The sequence below is a fragment of the Eubalaena glacialis genome, chromosome 11 (assembly GCF_028564815.1).
Source record: "Eubalaena glacialis isolate mEubGla1 chromosome 11, mEubGla1.1.hap2.+ XY, whole genome shotgun sequence".
NCBI lineage: Eukaryota > Metazoa > Chordata > Mammalia > Artiodactyla > Balaenidae > Eubalaena > Eubalaena glacialis.
In genome coordinates, this window is record NC_083726.1 from 65857905 (window position 1) to 65880469 (window position 22565).

The 22565-nt window shown below is 57.3% G+C and overlaps 1 protein-coding gene across 9 annotated transcripts in view; it reads left to right on the forward strand.

Moving 5' to 3' along the window:
- KMT2D (lysine methyltransferase 2D) overlaps positions 1–22429 on the forward strand; it is a 37365-nt gene extending 14936 nt beyond the window's left edge. For 2 of the 9 annotated variants that reach the window (XM_061206005.1, XM_061206006.1), the window contains exons 21-55: positions 25–144; positions 234–347; positions 566–696; positions 781–928; positions 1128–1193; positions 1372–1482; positions 1648–1821; positions 1926–2010; positions 2241–2482; positions 2578–2651; positions 2861–2911; positions 3038–4849; positions 4956–5135; positions 5213–5349; positions 5582–7449; positions 8972–9095; positions 9242–9326; positions 9436–9502; positions 9603–9835; positions 9936–12824; positions 12958–13098; positions 13222–13389; positions 13548–13707; positions 14329–14404; positions 14576–14751; positions 14860–14990; positions 15679–15811; positions 15890–16017; positions 16164–17304; positions 18172–18308; positions 18407–18537; positions 20213–20498; positions 20738–20811; positions 20939–21047; positions 21187–22429. In XM_061206005.1, the coding sequence (XP_061061988.1) occupies positions 25–144; positions 234–347; positions 566–696; positions 781–928; positions 1128–1193; positions 1372–1482; positions 1648–1821; positions 1926–2010; positions 2241–2482; positions 2578–2651; positions 2861–2911; positions 3038–4849; positions 4956–5135; positions 5213–5349; positions 5582–7449; positions 8972–9095; positions 9242–9326; positions 9436–9502; positions 9603–9835; positions 9936–12824; positions 12958–13098; positions 13222–13389; positions 13548–13707; positions 14329–14404; positions 14576–14751; positions 14860–14990; positions 15679–15811; positions 15890–16017; positions 16164–17304; positions 18172–18308; positions 18407–18537; positions 20213–20498; positions 20738–20811; positions 20939–21047; positions 21187–21279 (11795 nt within the window). In that variant the 3' untranslated portion in view covers positions 21280–22429. The remainder of the gene's footprint in view (positions 1–24; positions 145–233; positions 348–565; positions 697–780; positions 929–1127; positions 1194–1371; positions 1483–1647; positions 1822–1925; positions 2011–2240; positions 2483–2577; positions 2652–2860; positions 2912–3037; positions 4850–4955; positions 5136–5212; positions 5350–5581; positions 7450–8971; positions 9096–9241; positions 9327–9435; positions 9503–9602; positions 9836–9935; positions 12825–12957; positions 13099–13221; positions 13390–13547; positions 13708–14328; positions 14405–14575; positions 14752–14859; positions 14991–15678; positions 15812–15889; positions 16018–16163; positions 17305–18171; positions 18309–18406; positions 18538–20212; positions 20499–20737; positions 20812–20938; positions 21048–21186) is intronic. The other 7 variants (XM_061206008.1, XM_061206010.1, XM_061206012.1 and 4 more) reach the window with 5 other exon arrangements.
- The last annotated feature ends 136 nt before the right edge of the window (positions 22430–22565 follow it).

Sequence of the window (22565 nt, forward strand, 5' to 3'; positions counted from 1 at the left end):
CATCTCGTCTGTCCCCGTACACAGGTGGTGTGGAGCACATGGAATGCGAAATTAAACTAGAGGGCCCTGTCAGCCCTGATGGAGAGCCTGGCAAAGAGGAGACTGAGGAAAGCAAAAAACGCAAACGCAAACCCTATCGGCCTGGTGAGGCCCTGGGATGCAGAGGAGGGGTGGTGAAGGGCAGCTCACCAGGTCCCCAGCGGCTTCTCAGCCTCAGCTCTGTCTCCTTATAGGCATCGGTGGTTTCATGGTGCGACAGCGGAAATCCCACACACGTGTGAAAAAGGGGCCTGCTGCACAGGCGGAGGTGTTGAGTGGGGATGGGCAGCCCGACGAGGGTGAGACGGGTGAGGGCTCCAGTGGGGCCTGGGAGAAGGTGGGGATCACAGGACCTGTGGGACACTGCCAGGGAGGCCTGGGGCAGGGGAGTTCACTCAGAGGGCCAAGAGAGTAGTGGGCCCAACTGGTGCTGGGGAGAGAGTAGGCAGAAAGCGTCCCCAGGCCAAGTTGGGAGCAGCATGCCCGCTGTCCCCAGAGAGGCAGACACCTCCCATTCGGTCCCCAGTGTTGCCTGCCGACCTGCCTGCAGAGGGCTCTGTGGACCAGAGCTTAGCTGATGGGGATGAGAAGAAGAAGCAGCAGCGGCGAGGGCGCAAGAAGAGCAAACTAGAGGACATGTTCCCTGCTTATCTGCAGGTGGGTCTTAGGCTCCGAGGGGCAAGGGCAGTGTCGGTCCTGCAGGGCATGAAGAAGCCTGTTTCTCCCTGACTCCTCCCACAGGAAGCCTTCTTTGGGAAGGAGCTGCTGGACCTGAGCCGGAAGGCCCTTTTTGCAGTTGGGGTGGGCCGGCCAAGCTTTGGACTAGGAACCCCAAAAGCCAAGGGGGATGGAGGCTCAGATAGGAAGGAGCTCCCGACCTCACAGAAAGGTCAGTCGTGTGGGGGTAAGGTGGTCTGAAGGGGTCCAACTTCACTCTGTGCTTAGAAGCTGGTAAGAGATTTTAGTGGGAAATGGGCTGGTCTCCAGGAGTTGAGGGTAGGCCAAGGGCCCTGGCCTTGGAGCTGGGGTCCTATTCGGGGCATCACATGTAGGGCATCTCTGATTGGAATGGCGACTGTTGCTCATAGGAGATGATGGTCCGGATGTTGGAGATGAAGAATCCCGTGGTCCTGAGGGCAAGGCTGATACATCAGGTGAGGGCTGCTGGGAGGACTGTGTGCCATCTTGGTTTTGCTTCTGTCAACCTGTTCTGCCCCTGAGCACTATCAGGATTGGAGGCTGGAAAGCGTTCCATGCCTTCTGTGGTTCAGGGTGGCCAGTGTGGTACCTGCATACTGGCCTTGGCTGATGGGTTTCTCCTGGCAATTGCAGGACCTGAGGATGGCGGCGTAAAGGCATCCCCAGTGCCTAGTGACCCTGAGAAGCCAGGCACCCCGGGTGAAGGGATGCTTAGCTCTGACTTAGACAGGATTCCCACAGAAGGTGAGGCTGTGACCCGCACTCCTTGCGTATAAGGGTCCTCTGTGAGAGAAGGAGAGCATCCTACCTTTGAGACTCTCATCTCTACAGCTTCTCTAGTGGGGAGTCGTGGGAACCTTCCCTGGCCGTGACCATTTGTAGCCCTGTGGTATCCCTTCAACTCCCCAGTCTTCCTCAGCAGCATCCTTCATCGATCCCTCACAGAACTGCCCAAGATGGAGTCCAAGGACCTGCAGCAGCTTTTCAAGGATGTTCTGGGTTCTGAACGAGAGCAACATCTGGGTTGTGGAACCCCTGGCCTCGACGGCAGCCGTACACCGCTACAGAGGCCCTTTCTTCAAGGTGATCCGGATAGGAGTGGTTTGAAAACTGGGTGGGCAGGTATGGCCAAGCCTGCCTCCAGGATGGGCCACTTACTCCTTTCACTGATCCTGTGCCTCTTGTAGGTGGACTCCCTTTGGGCAGTCTCCCCTCCAGCAGCCCAATGGACTCCTATCCGGGCCTTTGCCAGTCCCCATTCCTGGATTCTAGGTTGGTATTTATGCTTAACCCCCGTGGGCAGTCCCTTCCCTCCAACTGGGGCCATGCCAAGGGAGGGAACCTTGGACTCTTGGGTGCTGCTGTAGCAACACCTCCCTCTGCTCCTTTGTTAGTGACTGTCCTCTGTTGGGGCAGGGCAGTGGCCTGGGGACTCTGGGCAGTTTGTCTGGGGTGGGGCTTGGTGTCCCTGCCCTCTGTGACTCTCTGCCCCTGCGCCCCAGGGAGCGCGGGGGCTTCTTTAGCCCGGAGCCCGGTGAGCCAGACAGCCCCTGGACAGGCTCGGGGGGCACCACGCCCTCCACCCCGACCACGCCCACCACAGAGGGTGAGGGCGACGGACTCTCCTACAACCAGCGGAGTCTTCAGCGCTGGGAGAAGGACGAGGAGTTGGGCCAGCTCTCTACCATCTCACCTGTGCTCTATGCCAACATTAACTTTCCCAATCTCAAGCAAGATTACCCAGGTACCCGTGGGATGAGGGCAAGGGAGACAACCTGTAACATGGCACGTGCAGGGGTCACCTGCCAGGTCTCCTCTAACACATTCTCTGCCCTCCAGACTGGTCTAGCCGCTGCAAACAAATCATGAAGCTCTGGAGAAAAGTTCCAGCTGCTGATAAAGCCCCCTACCTGGTGAGACAGAGGGAGCCTGGGTCAGCATGGGAACTGAGGGTGCGGGGTGACTTTGGGAAGGTCGCCTCAGTTCTTTCCATTCCCCACTCCCAAAGCAACTGGGCCAGTAGGGATCAGCTTCTGGGTAGGCAGTGTGAGTGACATTGTGAGGGCTGGGGGCTGAGCGTGAGATTGCGTCCTAGCCTAAGGTTGTGTTCTCTATTCCTCAGCAAAAGGCCAAAGATAACCGGGCAGCTCACCGCATCAGCAAGGTGCAAAAGGTGAGTGGGGGCCAGGCTGGGCCGTGCCATCCAAGGCCTGTAGTGGGGTGGGCTCTCTAAGGGTAGGGGGGACATAGGGCCTGCCCACAGCAGCCTGACTGCTCTGTGCCTGGTCTCCCCCTGTAGCAGGCTGAGAGCCAGATCAACAAGCAGACCAAGGTGGGCGACATGGCCCGTAAGACTGACCGACCGGCCCTACATCTCCGCATTCCCCCCCAGCCAGGGGCACTGGGCAGCCCGCCTCCTGCTGCTGCCCCCACCATTTTCATTGGCAGCCCCACTCCCCCCGCCGGCTTGTCTACCTCTGCGGATGGGTTCCTGAAGCCGCCGGCGGGCACGGTGCCCGGCCCCGACTCGCCCGGTGAGCTCTTCCTCAAGCTCCCACCCCAGGTGCCCGCCCAAGTGCCTTCGCAGGACCCCTTTGGACTGGCCCCCGCCTACGCTCTGGAGCCCCGCTTCCCCACGGCACCACCCACCTATCCTCCCTATCCTAGTCCGACCGGGGCCCCCGCGCAGCCCGCGACGCTGGGCGCCTCATCTCGTCCTGGGACCGGCCAGCCAGGGGAGTTCCACACCACCCCACCTGGCACCCCCCGACACCAGCCCTCCACACCTGACCCCTTCCTCAAACCCCGCTGCCCCTCACTGGACAACCTGGCTGTGCCTGAGAGCCCAGGGGTAGGGGGAGGCAAGGCTTCTGAGCCTCTGCTGTCGCCCCTGCCTTTCGGGGAGTCTCGGAAGGCCCTAGAGGTGAAGAAGGAAGAGCTTGGGGCATCCTCTCCCAGCTATGGGCCCCCAAACCTGGGCTTTGTTGACTCACCCTCCTCAGGCCCCCATCTGGGTGGCCTGGAGTTAAAGGCACCCGACGTCTTCAAAGCCCCCCTGACCCCTCGGGCATCTCAGGTAGAGCCCCAGAGCCCAGGCTTGGGCCTAAGGCCCCAGGAGCCGCCTCCTGCCCAGGCTTTGGCCCCTTCTCCTCCCAGCCACTCGGACATCTTTCGCCCTGGCCCCTACCCTGACCCCTATGCCCAACCCCCGTTGACCCCTCGGCCCCCGCCCCCGCCCCCTGAGAGCTGCTGTGCCCTGCCTCCTCGCTCGCTGCCCTCTGACCCTTTCTCCCGAGTGCCCGCCAGTCCCCAGTCCCAGTCCAGCTCCCAGTCCCCGCTGACACCCCGTCCTCTGTCTGCTGAGGCTTTCTGCCCGTCCCCTGTTACCCCTCGCTTCCAGTCCCCTGACCCTTATTCCCGCCCACCGTCACGCCCTCAGTCCCGGGACCCGTTTGCCCCACTGCATAAGCCACCCCGCCCCCAGCCCCCTGAAGTTGCCTTCAAGGCTGGGCCTCTAGCCCACACTCCATTGGGGGCCGGGGGTTTCCCAGCAGCCCTGCCCTCAGGGCCGGCAGGTGAGCTCCATGCCAAGGTCCCAAGTGTGCAGCCCCCCAATTTTGCCCGGTCCCCTGGGACTGGTGCATTTGTAGGCACCCCTTCTCCCATGCGTTTCACTTTCCCTCAGGCAGTAGGGGAGGCTTCGCTAAAGCCCCCTGTCCCTCAGCCTGGTCTCCCTCCACCCCATGGGATCAACAGCCATTTTGGGCCCGGCCCTACCTTGGGCAAGCCTCAAAGCACAAACTACACAGTAGCCACAGGGAACTTCCACCCATCGGGCAGCCCTCTGGGACCCAGCAGTGGGTCCACAGGAGAGGGCTATGGGCTGTCCCCACTACGCCCCCCATCAGTCCTTCCACCACCTGCACCCGATGGATCCCTCCCCTACCTGTCCCATGGAGCCTCACAGCGGGCAGGCATCACCTCTCCAGTTGAGAAGCGAGAAGACCCAGGGGCTGGGATGGGCAGCTCTTTGGCGGCACCTGAACTTCCAGGTACCCAGGACCCAGGCATGTCCAGCCTCAGTCAGACAGAGCTGGAGAAGCAACGACAGGTGAGTCGACATCCTGGACCTGAGCCCCCCATGTCTCCTCTGTTTCTGTGCCAGCCCTTTGGTTCGAGTAGAATGGACTTACCCCTCTTCTCTGTTCTCTGCGCAGCGCCAGCGACTACGGGAGCTGCTGATTCGGCAGCAGATCCAGCGCAACACCCTTCGGCAGGAGAAGGAAACTGCGGCAGCTGCCGGAGCAGTGGGGCCCCCGGGCAGCTGGGGTGCTGAGCCTAGTAGCCCTGCCTTTGAGCAGCTGGGTCGAGGCCAGACCCCCTTTGCTGGCACCCAGGTAGGTGGAGTGGCAAGGGGTAGTGGATCCAAGATGCTGAAGGTGGCCCCACCTTCATCTACCCTCATCTCTCCTAGGACAAGAGCAGCCTTGTGGGGCTGCCCCCAAGCAAGCTGGGTGGCCCCATCCTGGGGCCGGGGGCTTTCCCCAGTGATGACCGACTCTCCCGGCCACCTCCACCAGCCACCCCTTCCTCTATGGATGTGAACAGCCGGTGAGGCTCGAGGGGGTGCCCTGGGGGAAGATCAAGGGAACATATTGTACCGCCATTGTGTGCTGCCTCTGATTTTCCTGTCTCTCTAATCCTTCTTCAGTATCACTTAACTTCTCTTCCCCATTCCTTCCCCCTCACTGCATTAACTCCAGCCTTCCTTCCTTAGGGCAGCCCGTGTTCTAGCTCTTTTTCATCCTGCTTCCGTCTTACTGACTACTGCATATTCTTCCAGGCAATTGGTGGGAGGCTCCCAAGCCTTCTATCAGCGAGCACCATATCCTGGGTCCCTGCCCTTGCAGCAGCAGCAGCAGCAGCAACTGTGGCAGCAGCAGCAGCAGCAGCAACAGGCAACAGCAGCAACTTCCATGCGACTTGCCATGTCGACACGCTTTCCGTCAACTCCTGGGCCTGAACTTGGCCGCCAAGCCATAGGTTCCCCCTTGGCGGGAATTCCCACCCGCCTGCCTGGCCCTGGTGAGCCAGTGCCTGGTCCAGCTGGTCCTGCCCAGTTCATTGAGTTGCGGCACAATGTACAGAAAGGACTGGGACCGGGGGTGCCTCCGTTTCCTGGTCAGGGCCCCCCTCAGAGGCCCCGTTTTTTCCCTGTAACTGAGGATTCTCACCGACTGGCCCCTGAAGGGCTTCGTGGCCTAGCAGTGTCAGGCCTTCCTCCCCAGAAACCCTCAGCCCCGCCGGCCCCTGAACTGAACAACGGCCTCCATCCAACGCCCCATACCAAGGGTCCCAACGCCCCCGCTGGCTTGGAGCTAGTCAGCCGGCCCCCCTCAGGCACTGAGCTTGGCCGCCCTCCTCTGGCCCTGGAAGCTGGGAAGTTACCCTGTGAGGATCCTGAGTTGGACGATGACTTTGATGCCCACAAGGCCCTGGAGGATGATGAGGAGCTTGCTCACCTGGGCCTGGGTGTGGATGTGGCCAAGGGAGATGATGAGCTGGGCACCCTGGAAAACCTGGAGACCAATGATCCCCACCTGGACGACCTGCTCAACGGGGATGAGTTTGACCTGCTGGCCTATACTGACCCTGAGCTGGACACCGGGGACAAGAAGGACATCTTCAATGAGCATCTGAGGCTGGTGGAGTCGGCCAATGAAAAGGCTGAGCGGGAGGCTCTGTTGCGGGGGGTGGAGCCAGGACCCTTGGGCCCTGAGGAGCGCCCTCCCCCCGCTGCTGATGCCTCTGAGCCCCGTCTGGCATCCGTGCTCCCCGAAGTGAAGCCCAAGTTGGAGGAGGGTGGGCGCCACCCTTCCCCTTGCCAGTTTACCATTACCACCCCCAAGGTAGAGCCAGCTCCAGCCACCACTTCCCTAGGCCTGGGGCTGAAGCCAGGACAGAGTGTGGTGGGCAGCCGGGACACTCGAATGGGCCCAGGACCTTTTTCCAGTAGTGGGCACCCAGCTGAGAAGGTCCCCTTTGGGACCACAGGAGGACCGCCAGCTCACCTGCTGACCCCCAGCCCACTGAGTGGCCCAGGAGGGTCCTCCCTGCTGGAAAAGTTTGAGCTAGAGAGTGGGGCCATGACCTTGCCCGGTGGGCATGCATCTGGGGATGAGCTGGACAAGATGGAGAGCTCACTGGTAGCCAGTGAGTTGCCCCTGCTCATCGAGGACCTGTTGGAACATGAGAAGAAGGAGCTGCAGAAGAAACAGCAGCTCTCAGCACAGCTGCAGCCTGCCCAGCAGCAGCAGCAACAGCAGCATTCCCTGCTGTCCACCCCAGGCCCTGCCCAGCCTGTGTCTTTGCCACATGAGGGCTCTTCTCCCAGTTTGGCTGGCGCCCAGCAGCAGCTTGCCCTGGGACTTGGAGGTTCCCGACAGCCAGGCTTGGCCCAGCCACTGATGCCCACCCAGCCACCAGCTCATACCCTCCAGCAGCGCCTGGCCCCATCCATGACCATGGTGTCCAACCAAGGGCATATGCTAAGTGGGCAGCATGGGGGACAGGCAGGCTTGGTGCCCCAGCAGAGCCCGCAGCCAGTGCTGGCACAGAAGCCCATGGGTACCATGCCACCTTCCATGTGCATGAAACCGCAGCAGCTGGCAATGCAGCAGCAGCTGGCTAACAGCTTCTTCCCGGATACAGGTAACCTCAGCTGGGGGCGCTGGCTTATCACTGTTACCACTAAATGCTCACTGAGGCTGCAGACCCAAGATCCTCCCTAGTTAAAGGGGATGGGACACAAAGAGCTTTGGCCAGATTCCATATGAGTGGTGTAAGCAGAAGCACTAGCTTTTAAGGGAGGATAGTGCCTGGCATACAGCAGGCATTCAGATGTTGAATGAATGAATGGAATAGACGCATGAAGTCTGATTAGCAAAGGCTTTGTAGCTGTGGTGAGACCCAAAGATTAGGACTTGGAGAGAAGTGGTGCAAGAAAAAGCAACCGGGTTGGTGAAAAGGCTTAGTGAGACTTAGCAGCAGGAAAGCCCATGGGGTATATTTGGAGACAATGAGTGGAGTGGTTAGGCTGGAGCAGGCTTTGCGGAGGGAAGTGAGGGGGCGCCACCATAGCTTTGGAGAGGTAAGAAGAGGGCTCAGATTGAAGAAGACCTCAAATTATAATAGCATCTATTGAATAACGGTTGTTTGCCATGCCAGACACTGTGCTGAGCGCTTTACATTCATTGTATAATTTAATCATCACAACAAACACATTAAATAGGTACTATTATTATCTTGGATTATAGAAAAGGAAACTGAGGCAGAGAGGTTAAGTTAACTTGCCCAAGATCACACAACTAATAGAGCTGGAATTTGAACCCTGGCCCTCATATCCTCTTAACTGTTTTACTGCCTCAAAATAACTAGGAGAGGGAGTTTGGTTAGTCCTCTTAAAAGTAGGGGGTCAGGGGACTTCCCTGGCAGTGCGGTGGTGAAGACTGCTTCCAATGCAGGGCGCGAGGGTTCGATCCCTGATTGGGGAACTAAGATCCCACATGCCGCTCGGCAGGGCCAAAAAAAGAAAAAAAAGTAGGGAGTCAGTTAAGCTTTCTGAGCAGTGGAGAAATATACAATGTACAGGATTTTAGGAAGATTTAAGTTTTTGGTGGCTGCTGGTTTTTCTTTTCCTACCCAGCATCCTGGACAGGCAGAAGAGTGGTCTGTAGGTGATGCGTGTTGTGCCCAAAACAGCTCTGGCGTTGGGCTTTGGCACAGTGCCCACATCTTGGGTTCTTGGGCTGCACTTAGTTGCCCGAAGAACACTACTTTTGAAGAATGCTTTCTAGGTCATAAAGTGTACTCTTATTCTGGTCACATTTGATCCTCTCAATAGCTCCATGAGGTGAGCAGAATAAGGAATCATGATCTCTATCAAATAGAAGAGTAAACTGAGGCCCATAGAGGTGAAATGACATTGATATATTGGCTCAACAGATATTTACTGAGTACCTTTTCCTAGCACTGTGCAAGTAAAAACGGAGCCACATGTCCTGTGAATAATAGAACTGAGTCACCTATGCTGCCTGGCTCCTAGTCCAGTGGTCTTTCCACCATGCCATGCCATTGTTCTGCTTGGCTTAGTGGAGGTCAAGGTGTTGGAACAGTAGACATGGAATGGGGCATTGACCTCAATGCCCAGCTCACTTGGCTCCTCCCTCTCCAGACCTGGACAAATTTGCTGCAGAAGATATCATTGATCCTATTGCAAAGGCCAAGATGGTTGCTTTGAAAGGCATCAAGAAGGTGATGGCTCAGGGCAGCATTGGAGTGGCACCTGGTATGAACAGGTAAGACTTGCAGGGTGGGAGGGTTGGCCCTTTCTTTTTCCAGTCCTTCCCCTGTTCTTCCTGATCCTACTTCCTTCTTGTCCCACCTCTTTGCCCTTCAACTTTCCCCATCACCGACACATCCTCTTTGCTTTGGCGGACTCCAGGCAGCAAGTGTCCCTGCTAGCCCAGAGACTCTCAGGGGGGCCCGGCAGTGATCTGCAGAACCACGTGGCAGCTGGGAGTGGCCAGGTAAATAAATGGTCAGGTGGGAGTGGGAGCTTGGGTCCTTTGGCATCAGGCCACCCTTCTTAGGGCCTGGTACAGAACAGTGACCCTTTAGCAGTCTCTCTCGTCACAGGAGCGGAGTGCCGGTGACCCCTCCCAGCCTCGTCCCAATCCACCCACTTTTGCCCAGGGAGTGATCAGTGAGTATGGGGATGGGGAGGAGTGTGCAAGGAAGTGGCTTGGGGTATGTGGGGAAAGAGGGATTTGGATCACCTGACACCCGCCCGCTTCCTTTCCCAGATGAGGCTGACCAGCGGCAGTATGAGGAGTGGCTATTCCATACCCAGCAGCTCCTACAGATGCAACTGAAGGTGCTAGAGGAGCAGATTGGGGTGCACCGCAAGTCCCGGAAAGCTCTGTGCGCCAAGCAGCGCACTGCCAAAAAGGCTGGCCGTGAGTTCCCAGAGGCTGATGCTGAGAAGCTCAAGCTGGTTACAGAACAACAGAGCAAGATCCAGAAACAGCTGGATCAGGTGGGGAAGGCAGACTTCAGCCTAGCAACTAGGAGCCTGGGAAGAGGGATGGCATGGGTGGGCAGGCTCCAGGCTGACCTCCCTGACCCTTCCATGTTAGGTCCGGAAGCAGCAGAAGGAGCACACTAATCTCATGGCAGAATATCGGAATAAGCAGCAGCAGCAGCAGCAGCAGCAGCAGCAGCAGCAGCAGCAGCAGCAGCACTCAGCTGTATTGGCCCTCAGCCCTTCCCAGAGTCCCCGGCTACTCACCAAGCTTCCTGGTCAGCTGCTCCCCGGCCATGGGCTGCAGCCACCGCAGGGGCCCCCCGGTGGGCAAGCTGCAGGTCTTCGCCTGCCCCCCGGGGGCATGGCACTACCTGGACAGCCTGGTGGCCCCTTCCTCAACACCACCCTGGCCCAGCAGCAGCAACAGCAACATTCTGGTGGGGCTGGCGCCCTGGCTGGCCCCTCAGGGGGCTTTTTCCCTGGCAACCTTGCTCTTCGAGGCCTAGGACCTGACTCGAGGCTTTTACAGGAGAGGCAGCTGCAGCTACAGCAGCAACGCCTGCAGCTTGCCCAGAAACTGCAACAGCAGCAGCAGCACCTCCTAGGACAGGTGGCAATCCAGCAGCAACAGCAACAGGGCCCAGGGGTACCGGCAAACCAGGGTCTGGGTCCCAAGCCCCAAGGGCTTCTGCCTCCCAGCAGCCATCAGGGCCTCTTGGTCCAGCAGCTGTCCCCCCAGCCACCCCAGGGGCCCCAGGGCATGCTGGGCCCTGCCCAGGTGGCAGTGTTGCAGCAGCAGCAGCAGCAGCAACAGCACCCTGGAGCTCTGGGCCCCCAGGGCCCTCACAGACAGGTGATCCTGACCCAGCCCCGGGTGCTAAGTTCCCCCCAGCTGGCACAGCAGGGTCAGGGCCTTATGGGACACCGGCTGGTCACATCCCAGCAGCAGCAGCAGCAGCAGCAGCAGCAACAGCACCAACAGCAGGGATCCATGGCAGGGCTTTCCCATCTTCAGCAGGGTCTGATGCCACACAGTGGGCAGCCCAAACTGAGTGCTCAGCCCATGGCCTCCTTGCAGCAGCAACAGCTGCAGCAGCAGCAGCTACAACAGCAGCAGCAGCTACAACAACAGCAGCAGCAGCTACAACAGCAGCAGCAGCAGCAGCTACAACAGCAGCAGCAGCAGCAGCTACAACAGCAGCAGCAGCAGCAGCTACAACAGCAGCAGCAGCAGCAGCAGCAGCTACAACAGCAGCAGCAGCAGCAGCAGCTACAACAGCAGCAGCAGCAGCAGCAGCAGCTACAACAGCAGCAGCAGCAGATGGGCCTCTTGAGCCAGAGTCGAACTTTACTGTCTCCTCAACAGCAGCAGCAGCAGCAGCAGCAGCAGCAACAGCAGCAGCAGCAGCAGCAACAGCAGCAGCAGCAGCAACAGCAGCAGCAGCAAGTGACACTCGGCCCTGGCATGCCAGCCAAGCCTCTGCAACACTTTTCTAGCCCCGGAGCCCTGGGCCCAACCCTCATCCTAACGGGCAAGGAACAAAACATTGTAGAGGCGGCTCTTCCTCCAGAGGCCACTGAGGGGCCCTCCACGCATCAGGGAGGGCCGTTAGCAGTAGGGACTGTACCAGAGTCAGTGGCCACTGAACCAGGGGAGGTAAAGCCCTCACTCTCCGGGGACTCACAACTCCTCCTTGTCCAACCCCAGGCCCAGGCTCAGCCTAGCTCTGTGCAGCTGCAGCCACCTCTGAGACTCCCAGGACAACAGCAGCAGCAAGTTAACTTGCTCCACACAGCGGGTGTGGGAAGCCATGGGCAACCAGGCAGTGGATCATCTTCTGAGGCCTCATCTATGCCCCACATGCTGGCCCAATCCTCTGTTTCCTTAGGGGAGCAGCCTGGACCCATGACCCAGAACCTTCTGAGCTCCCAACAGCCCCCTGGACTAGAGCGGCCCATGCAAAATAATGCAGGGCCACAGCCTGCCAAACCAGGATCTGTCCCCCAGTCTGGGCAGAGCCTGCCTGGGGCTGGGGTCATGCCTACAGTGGGTCAGCTTCGAGCACAGCTTCAAGGAGTCCTGGCCAAAAACCCACAGCTGCGGCACTTGAGTCCTCAGCAGCAGCAGCAGCTACAGGCACTCCTCATGCAGCGGCAGCTACAGCAGAGTCAGGCAGTACGCCAGGCCCCACCCTACCAGGAGCCTGGGACCCAGCCCTCTCCCCTCCAGGGCCTCCTGGGCCGCCAGCCCCAACTTGGGGGCTTCCCTGGATCCCAGACAGGCCCTCTTCAGGAGCTGGGGGCAGGGCTTCGACCTCAGGGCCCACCCCGGCTCCCCGCCCCACAAGGAGCCTTATCCACAGGACCAGTCCTTGGCCCTGTCCTTCCCACACCTCCACCATCCAGCCCCCAAGAGCCAAAGAGACCTTCCTCACAGTTACCTTCCCCCAGCTCCCAGCTTCCCTCTGAGGCCCAGCTCCCTACCACCCAACCAGGAACCCCAAAACCCCAGGGGCCACCCTTGGAGCTGCCTCCTGGGAGGGTCTCACCTGCTGCTGCCCAGCTTGCAGATACCTTCTTTGGCAAGGGGCTGGGACCTTGGGACCCCCCAGACAACCTAGCGGAAGCCCAGAAACCGGACCAAAGCAGCCTGGTACCTGGGCATCTGGAGCAGGTGAATGGGCAGGTGGTACCCGAGCCACCCCATCTCAGCATCAAGCAGGAGCCTCGGGAAGAGTCATGTGCCCTGGGAGCCCAGGCAGTGAAGAGGGAGGCCAACGGGGAGCCAATAGGGGCACCAGGTACCAGCAACCACCTCCTGCTGGCAGGCCCTCGCTCAGAGGCCGGGCATCTGCTCTTGCAGAAGCTTCTACGAGCAAAGAATGTGCAACTCAGCACTGGGCGGGGGCCCGAGGGGCTGCGAGCTGAGATCAACGGGCACATTGACAGCAAGCTGGCTGGGCTGGAGCAGAAACTACAGGGTACCCCCAGCAACAAGGAGGTGAGTAGTCTAGCTGGAGTGGAGCAGACAGTGCGGGGCCTGGAGCCCGGGGGCAGAGTGAACAGGTCTGGGTGAAATGAAGTGAGGGCTCCAAGGGGGACAGCGGCCTTCACTGTGGGTTTATCTGGCTTAGGATACAGCAGCAAGGAAGCCTTTGACACCGAAGCCCAAGAGGGTACAGAAGGCAAGCGACAGGTTGGTGAGCTCCCGAAAGAAGCTGCGGAAGGAGGACGGGGTCAGGGCCAGCGAGGCCTTGCTGAAACAGCTGAAACAGGTGACCCCCAGGAGCCAGTCCCCTGGTCCCATCCCAGGTTAGGGGGCAGCCTGGCCCCCAACTGTGCAGTAGCAGAGATGTACACGCTGCAGGTTTCCAACCTTGTCATCTTGCCCCTCCTAGGAGCTGTCCCTGCTGCCCCTCACGGAGCCTACCATCACCGCCAATTTTAGCCTCTTTGCTCCCTTTGGCAGCGGCTGCCCAATCAATGGGCAGTGCCAGCTGAGGGGGGCCTTTGGAAGTGGGGCGCTGCCCACGGGCCCTGACTACTATTCCCAGCTGCTTACCAAGGTCAGAAAAATGGCAATACCTTTTGGGGACGATGAGGTTCCTGGGGAGGTGGAGATGGGGGTGGCAGACTTGTGGAAATTGCTGGTATAGTGTAGGACCAGGAGATCATGTCAGTCTCCCTATGCCATCTTGCACACAACACCCCACCCCACCCCCAGAATAACCTGAGTAACCCGCCGACACCACCCTCGTCGCTGCCCCCCACCCCACCCCCATCGGTGCAGCAGAAGATGGTGAATGGCGTCACTCCATCTGAAGAGCTGGGGGAGCACCCCAAGGATGCCACCTCTGCCCGGGATGCTGAAGGGACGCTGAGGGGTAAGTCAGGAACGGAGTGAGCTTCTCCTTCTCCGCTAGGTCTTGGTGGCTGGGGTCATGTGGTACAGTTTAAGATAGGAGTGGGTTGCGTGTTGCTCTGTGTGCATACACGACAGGGTCCTTGAGATAAGAAGGGCCTCTTTAGGACTGATTTGTTGGAGGCAAGGGTTGGCTTCTGGAGTCTAGAGCAAAGGCAACAGGACAGGGAGAGTATGAAGCTTTCGCTTACAGGGAATAGCCCAGCTTCCTTACCCAGTGGGTACGAACTACAGTCAGATCTGGATTTGAATTCTGGCTCCTGCATTTATTTAGCTGTGTTACTGCAGCCAAATCGATTGACTTGTGTGAGCCTCAGTTTTCTCACTGTGGAATAAAAATAGTGCTCGCCTAATGGAGTCGCTAAAAGACTATAAACAAAGAATGTACTTACAGAGTACCTCTTTAGAAAGGCTCAATAAATATAGGTTGTCTGCCCTAAACTGGTAGGTGGGTGGATGGGTAGACAGTGGTCATGATAGCTAAGCTAGGTCTTGTACTAGTTAGGCCTGAAACATATGGGAGAAAGCACCATTGGCTCTGGCCACCCTCAGCCTGACTTTTCTTCTCCCACCTACCCCTCAGATGCTTCAGAGGTGAAGAGTCTAGACCTGCTGGCCGCCTTGCCTACGCCCCCTCACAATCAGACTGAGGATGTCAGGTGCGGGTGGGGCCAGAAATGGGGATGAGGAATTGGGGTGCGGGCAGGTCGCCTTATTTTTCCCTTGGACAGCGGCAGATTTCAAGCAGGGCTGTGACATCTACTAATCTCTAGATTTGGGAGGTGGCATCTGTAGGGCCTTAGCAATGGGTGTCTACTTTTGGCCCACAGGATGGAGAGTGACGAGGACAGTGATTCTCCTGACAGCATTGTGCCAGCTTCGTCCCCCGAGAGCATCCTGGGGGAGGAAGCCCCTCGTTTCCCTCAGCTGGGCTCAGGCCGGTGGGAGCAGGACGACCGGGCTCTCTCCCCCGTCATCCCCATCATTCCTCGGGCCAGCATCCCAGGTAAAGGTTGCTCTGGGCATGGACCAGTCCTGGCCAGGCCGGGCTGCATTGTCAGAGGTTGGGGAGAGAGGCAGCTGGAGCTTACACAGGTCCCTCTTTCTCATTCAGTCTTCCCAGATAGCAAACCTTATGGGGCCCTGGATCTGGAGGTCCCTGGGAAGCTGCCTGCCACAACTTGGGAAAAGGGCAAAGGAAGCGAGGTGTCAGTCATGCTGACAGTTTCTGCCGCTGCTGCCAAGGTATGTTCCTGGGGGTGCCTCGGAGGCCAAGGGGATGCTGGTCAGTGGGCAGTCCCGGGAGCTTCTCTGGATAAATCCAATCATTTAAAACTAGGTATTGAGGACCTACTGTGTATGAGAGCCTGAGCTGGACTGTGGGATTAGGAAAAATGTAGCACAAGGGGTCCCTGCCCTCAAGGGGCTCACAGTTCAGTGGTAAAGACACAAGTCAACAAATAGGAGAGTGTGTATAATGTGACGAGTGCTACAAAACAGCATGTCCCCAGTCACGCTGGGTGGAATTCTGATTTTTTTAAAATGTTATCAGGGTTTTGTGGTCAAAGGAAACTGGAAATCCCAGTTAAAATAGCAAAACAGGTTTCTTTATTACAAGACTCTTCAGATCCCTTACTTTGCTAATGTGTATTGTGAATTTCCAAGTAGTGGATGTAGTGTGTGTCATTTCCCAAACCCAGTAGACACAGGTCTCTTTCTGTGGAGCTCCCGTTAATGCCCACAGCGGTTTGGGAAAGGCTGCCCATAAAGGAAATGCGTGAGAAGAGCTGGACGGCACAGCGGCAAGACCGATGGCACATGGCCACTTGGGGAGTTGCCTTCTGAGTGTCCTTGTCCCTACCAAGCTGGTGGTAGTTCTCACTCCACACACTCTGCTGACACGGCTGTCCCATCCCCTTTCCTGCCCTGGCAGAACCTGAATGGTGTGATGGTGGCAGTGGCAGAGCTACTAAGCATGAAGATCCCCAACTCCTATGAGGTGCTGTTCCCAGAGAGCCCTGCCCGGGCAGGCATTGAGCCTAAGAAGGGGGAAGCTGAGGGCCCTGGTGAGTTTGGCAGGAAAACTCCTTGGGACCTGCAGGGAATGATTCTGGTGGGAGGCTCTGACCCCTTCCTTCCTGCAGGTGGCAAAGAAAAGGGTTTGGGAGGCAAGAGCCCAGAAGCTGGCCCTGATTGGCTGAAGCAGTTTGATGCTGTGTTGCCAGGCTATACCCTCAAGAGCCAGTTAGACATCTTGAGTCTCCTCAAACAGGTAGGTCTGTTGGCGGGAAAGGGGTGGGTATCTGGCTAGGACCGAGAAGGCACAGGGCTTTTGGGCGAGTGGAATCTGGGTGGGAGGAGAGAGGTGACTAGTTCAGCGAGGAGCTGGCACTAATGGTACAGGGCATCTTCCCATAGGAGAGCCCCGCCCCAGAGCCACCCATCCAGCACGGCTACACCTACAACGTCTCCAACCTGGACGTGCGGCAGCTCTCGGCCCCGCCTCCTGAAGCACCCTCCCCACCCCCTTCCCCTTTGGCACCCTCTCCTGCCAGCCCCCCTGCTGAACCCTTGGCTGAACTTCCAGCTGAACCCTCAGCTGAGCCACCAGTCCCCTCGCCTCTGCTACTTGCCTCGTCCCCTGAATCAGCCCGGCCCAAGCCCCGAGCCCGGCCTTCTGAAGAAGGCGAAGATTCCCGGCCCCCTCGCCTCAAGAAGTGGAAGGGGGTGCGCTGGAAGCGTCTCCGGCTGCTGCTGACCATCCAGAAGGGTGGTGTGCGGCAGGAGGATGAGCGGGAAGTGGCAGAGTTTATGGAGCAGCTTGGCACAGCCCTGCGACCTGACAAGGTGCCTCGAGACATGCGGCGCTGCTGCTTCTGTCATGAGGAGGGGGATGGGGCCACGGATGGGCCCGCTCGCCTGCTGAACCTGGACCTGGACTTGTGGGTGCACCTCAACTGTGCCCTGTGGTCCACGGAGGTATATGAGACCCAGGGTGGGGCACTGATGAACGTGGAGGTTGCCCTGCACCGAGGACTGCTCACCAAGTGCTCCCTGTGCCAGCGCACTGGTGCCACCAGCAGCTGCAATCGCATGCGTTGCCCCAACGTCTACCATTTTGCCTGCGCCATCCGCGCCAAGTGCATGTTCTTCAAAGACAAGACCATGCTGTGTCCGATGCATAAGATCAAGGGGCCCTGCGAGCAGGAGCTGAGCTCTTTTGCTGTCTTCCGGCGAGTCTACATTGAGCGAGATGAGGTGAAGCAAATCGCCAGCATCATCCAGCGGGGAGAGCGGCTGCACATGTTCCGTGTGGGGGGCCTTGTGTTCCACGCCATCGGACAGCTGCTCCCCCACCAGATGGCCGACTTCCACAGTGCCACCGCCCTCTATCCCGTGGGCTACGAGGCCACGCGCATCTACTGGAGCCTCCGTACTAACAACCGCCGCTGCTGCTACCGCTGCTCCATCGGCGAGAACAACGGGCGGCCGGAGTTTGTGATCAAAGTCATGGAACAGGGCCTGGAGGACCTGGTCTTCACTGACGCCTCTCCCCAGGGTGAGCACGGGGCCCTTGAAGTGGTAATACGGAATTGGGCAAGCGTCTCCCAGCGTCCCCTTTACGATGTTGAGAAGAGACCTGCAGGCTCCTCATGGGTGATCTTTCTCCCCTACTTAGGGCAGGCAGAGGTCTCTTGAAGATCTCCAGAGAAAGTGTTTTGACCGCTCAGTCACCTTGAATTCCCTTGTAATTGAGGATATTTTGCTTGTCTGACGACACATATGTCAGCTCCTTTTCCTAACTCAGTGGATCTAAAGGATACAGTTCTGAGACTTCCGTCTTCCAGCTCACCCAATCTGATTCTAGCCTTGAGTTCCTTATGGTTGCTTTTCCCTGGATAAAATCTTGATCTTAGTTTCAGTGTTACTGATAAAAGTAACAGTAAGAGTTACATTGTAGTGAGCATGTGCTATGTGCCACAAACTAAGCTGAGTGATTTATATAAGTTATTTTGTTCACACAAAACCCTGCAAGCTGAGTACTGTTATTATGCCAAGTTTTACACATAGAGAAACTGAGTAGTGGAGAGATTTAAGTATTTGCCGTAAGGTCCCATGGCCAGTATTAGAACTTGAACCCGAGTCTTCTCAACTCCAAAACATGCCTGTGCTGGGTATCCTGGGCCCTGGGTTCATGTTTCTGTGTCACAAGGCTCTCTGATGCCCCTCCAGGGTGGGAAGCCTCCTGGCTTGTTGAGGGAGACTGAGATTGGGAGGCCAAGAGGGGCTCCTGAAGAACCACACACCCTCTTGACAGCAAGGTGGGCAGGCTACAGAAAACAAATGTAGCTTCAGATGGAGGTTAGGGCTGAGGTCAGTGAGCAGAAGTTGCCTCTGAGGGCTGCTCTCTTTCCTTGCCTCTTAGCTGTGTGGAATCGCATCATTGAGCCTGTGGCTGCCATGAGAAAAGAGGCTGACATGCTGCGGCTCTTCCCTGAGTACCTGAAAGGCGAGGAGCTCTTTGGGCTGACGGTGCACGCCGTGCTGCGCATAGCTGAATCAGTAAGGAAGGGGCCAGGGGTGGGGCCAGGTGGGCACGGGGAAGGTTGGTTCTGCCCCAGAAGTGCTCAGGCTAAAGTGAGCATGACCTGTGCCCACAGCTGCCTGGAGTGGAAAGCTGTCAAAATTATTTATTCCGCTATGGACGCCACCCCCTGATGGAGCTGCCACTCATGATCAACCCCACTGGTTGTGCTCGATCAGAGCCTAAAATCCTCACACACTACAAACGGTGAGCTTGTGGGGGTTGGTAGGGACCCTCTGGCCAATTACAAGTGTTTGGGGTTACAGATCAGAGTTCCCTTGGAGAGACTGGGGGTTCACTCTAGGCCTCCTGATTAGAGGGTGTGCAGGTATCACTAGGGTATCCCTTTCCTCCCCCAGCCTGCTCAGGTATTCTGGGTTGACCTGCAGTCTAGAGATAGACTTATCTTGGGCACCCGGGGAATGGCCATTGGGGAGGTTCTGGGTAGACAGTGGTGAAGTCATATGAAATGTGTAAAGGACCCAGTCACCACCTTCCTTTCCTGTTTTGCTTCTAGGGGGCCTGTGATTCTCCCAAACCTCAGACAGACGCCCCCTGAGTGCTAGGTTCACCTTCCCTTCCCCAGGCTGAGTTGGTGTCAAAAATAAATAATTAGGAATATAATAGGAAAAATAATAAAACCTTACATTTGTATAGCACTTTATACTTTTTTTTTCAAAGCGTTTTCACATCCATTATCTCATTTGATCCTCACAACAACCTTATGAGGTAGGTAGGGCAGGTGGTATGATCCCCATTTTACAGCTGAGAAAACAGACCCAGAAAGATTAAGTGACTAGACAAAGGTCACAGCTGGGACCAGAGCCTTATCTCTTGACTTGTGGTCCACTGTTCTTGCTGTGTACCACAGTAGGCTGACCTTGGTCCCTGGGTAGAGGGAGGCAAAATCCACGCTAGGAGGGCTTTCTTGAAGGCCTTCGGTTGCTCCTCAGGCTGTCGTAGAGCGTCAAACTCTACCCCAGCCAGCCCTGGTCCTTGATGCTCTACAACAGTGGTTTTCAAACTGTGTGTGTTCCAGAAAGCCCTGGAATGCATAAACTGAGTAGGCAGAACTTGGCCCTCTCCATGCATAACTCCCCCTTCCCCAAATTGGATTCAACCAGAAGAGTTCCGTTTCCATCTAGTTTATGTATGGGAGTTCCAGTAATGTTTTGTTAAAGAAAAAAACAAAAAGATTTCTGCTGTATAAAAAAGAATCAGTTTGAAAACCACTGCTCTGGGATGGGCAAGAATTTGGCTGGTGCCCTAGGGTGGTGAAAAGGCATCCTCCTAGGCAGCAGTCATTCCCCTGCACTGAGCCACCTGCACAGAGCCCAATGTTACATCAGAGAAGAGGACAGTCTAAAGAAAGGAAAGGATACTACCTTTTGGCTATGAATTCAGAGCCAATTTTAATTAAAATCCAGCCCAATGTGGTAGACATGGCCCCCATTTTCAGAGCTTCCAGTATGAGCAGGAAGTAGGACTCAGATATTTGAACAAATCATGAGCTTAAATTCCAGGCCTGGGCTGCTGGGGGAAGACCTCCCAGAGGTCTTGAGCATGGCCTTGAGTCTGGTTTGGCAGGAGGGTGGTAGAAGGTGGGGAGATGGGAGAGCGGGCTCAGTGTAGGGGAATCAGTGCCCCTTCCCTTCCTCCATGCCCCACCCCCCCATCCTGGGCTTTCTTTGCCACCCAGGCTGTTGGAAGGGTCCCCATAGCTAGTTGCTGCCTCACCAAAGCCAAGACTCAGATGCCTCTACTCCATTCCCAAGGCAGCACATGCCCCTAACTGGAGCGTTGCACATCCCAGGGAGGAAGCGGGTGGCGTGTGCCTGGTCTGGGGGAGAGCTGTCTTGTCATGGACTATATCACCTCCCAGGCCCCACACTCTGAACAGCACCAGCATGTCCAAGGCATATCAGAGCACCTTCACAGGCGAGACCAACACCCCGTACAGCAAGCAGTTTGTGCACTCGAAGTCATCTCAGTACCGGCGGCTCCGCACTGAGTGGAAGAACAATGTGTATCTGGCTCGCTCCCGTATCCAGGGCCTGGGGCTCTATGCAGCCAAGGACCTAGAAAAGCACACAATGGTCATTGAGTACATTGGCACCATCATTCGCAATGAGGTGGCCAACCGGCGGGAGAAAATCTATGAGGAGCAGGTATGGGCTGGCAGAGGGGCCATCATGGTGTGTGGTCCGCACTTAGCCAAGGGGCAAGGGGCAGGACTGGGGCCAGAGGAGCAGGTGGAAAGCTGTGGGAAGAGGAGGGGAGAGGCAGGAGAACGGAAGAATAAGAAATGAAGATAAGCCCACTGCCCAAGTCCACTCCTTGATCTCGCCACCACCGCTGCCATTCTCTGATATTCTTGCCCCTTCCTCTGCAACCTCTGCCTTTCTAGAATCGAGGCATCTACATGTTTCGAATAAACAACGAACATGTCATTGATGCTACGTTGACCGGAGGCCCTGCCAGGTGAGAGAGGGATGAGTAAGAAGGGATTTAAGAGTCCCTGAGGGTGGCATTCTGGGGGTGGGCCAACAAGGAACCAGAATCATCCAACCCAGTTGCTCGGCGTTTCTGACTTTGTCCCACTGCCTAGGTACATTAACCATTCCTGTGCCCCTAACTGTGTGGCGGAAGTTGTGACATTTGACAAGGAGGACAAAATCATCATCATCTCCAGCCGGCGAATCCCCAAAGGAGAGGAGGTAAGAGGAAGCATCCCTCAGTGAGTGACAAAGCAGCTCCCTCTTCTCTGCCATTTGCCAGAAGTCAAATTCCAAGGCCACTGCCCTCCCCCACTTCCTCTGGGGAGCTGGCATTGATTCTGCCCTCTTTTCTTTCCAGCTGACATACGACTATCAGTTTGATTTTGAGGACGATCAGCACAAGATCCCCTGCCACTGTGGAGCCTGGAATTGTCGGAAATGGATGAACTAAGAAGCTTTGAGGCTACCAGGCAGGGGAGTCCCCCACCCCAACCTCTTCCCTGAAAGGGATGAGGGGGAAGAGAGGTAGCAGCCAGAGCCAGGACCCAGGGCTGGGGCTGCCGGCTGACCGGAGCCCCTGGAGCAGGAGGCTGGGGCAGAGGGCCCTAGGCCAAGCCCACCCTGGGCACCAGGGATGACCCTCTTCCCCGCCACTGGCCCCCAGGCTGGCATCTCTGCCCCCAGCTCCAGGAGGGGTCAGACAGAAGCAGCCATTGGGCATCTCAGGTTTGAGGGGGATATGGGCTGGGAACTACCCAGAAGCATCTGGGAGGCAGCAGGGAGGGGGGAGGAGGATGTGTGGCCGGGCCTCACAGCCCTGCTGCTCCCACCGACCTCTCTGGCCCAACTCGAGGCTGCAAAGAGACTTGACTAAGCTTGACAATCCCAAAGGCCGGGTCCCACACCTGGCCCTGCCTGCCGGGTCCTGCCCCCACCCTCACCCCCATCCCCTTCCCTCTCAATCTGTCTCTGTCTCCCTCTTCTCCTCTGTGTTTCTGTCTCTCTATGGGTTGTGTTTCCTTGTTTTCCACTCTGACAAATGCAACATGAACGGGAAAGAGGCGCCCCGCTGCCCAGGAGGGCAAGCCAGGCAAGCCGGGCAAGGAGACCCCGCACCCACACCTACCTCATTTAAGTGTTGGATTTTTTGCTGTTTTGAAATGTGAGACCCTCTCCAAGCCCCCTACTGCCCCAACCCTCTCCCCCACCTCACTGCCCTCTTCTGAGTGGGTGGAAGGGGGGTAGGAGGAAGAAGAAAAAACAACCAACAAAAAATCCATCTTTGTTTTTAATTACGGGCATGGGATGGTGGTTGAGGCTAATGATGATGAAGATTGGGGATGACTGGCCCCTAGTTGCTCTAGGACTTCCTTCTCCATCTGGACATGGGGGCAGGAGGGGTGTGCTAAACTTAGGACCAGGATATCTCCCTCCGGTTTTCCCAACCCCATCATGAGCCCATTTGCCCTCCAGCCCCTGCATAGGGTGGGTGGGTGGTAGGGTGAGGGCTATCCCTGAGTGGCATGCCCATACCCAGTGAGGCAGGGTGTGGCCCGGAGCTCCCACTTTCCCTCCATCACCAAACTGCTGCTGGTCTGGTGGGAAGGGGTGGTGATGTGGGGCTGGGGGAGCTTAGTGTCAGCGCGGGGAGGGTGGGGGGTATTTATCTATTTATACATGGGATTGTACATAGTCTTGTGGGGCATGGGGGAGCCGGCTGGAGGTGAGAACCCTCCC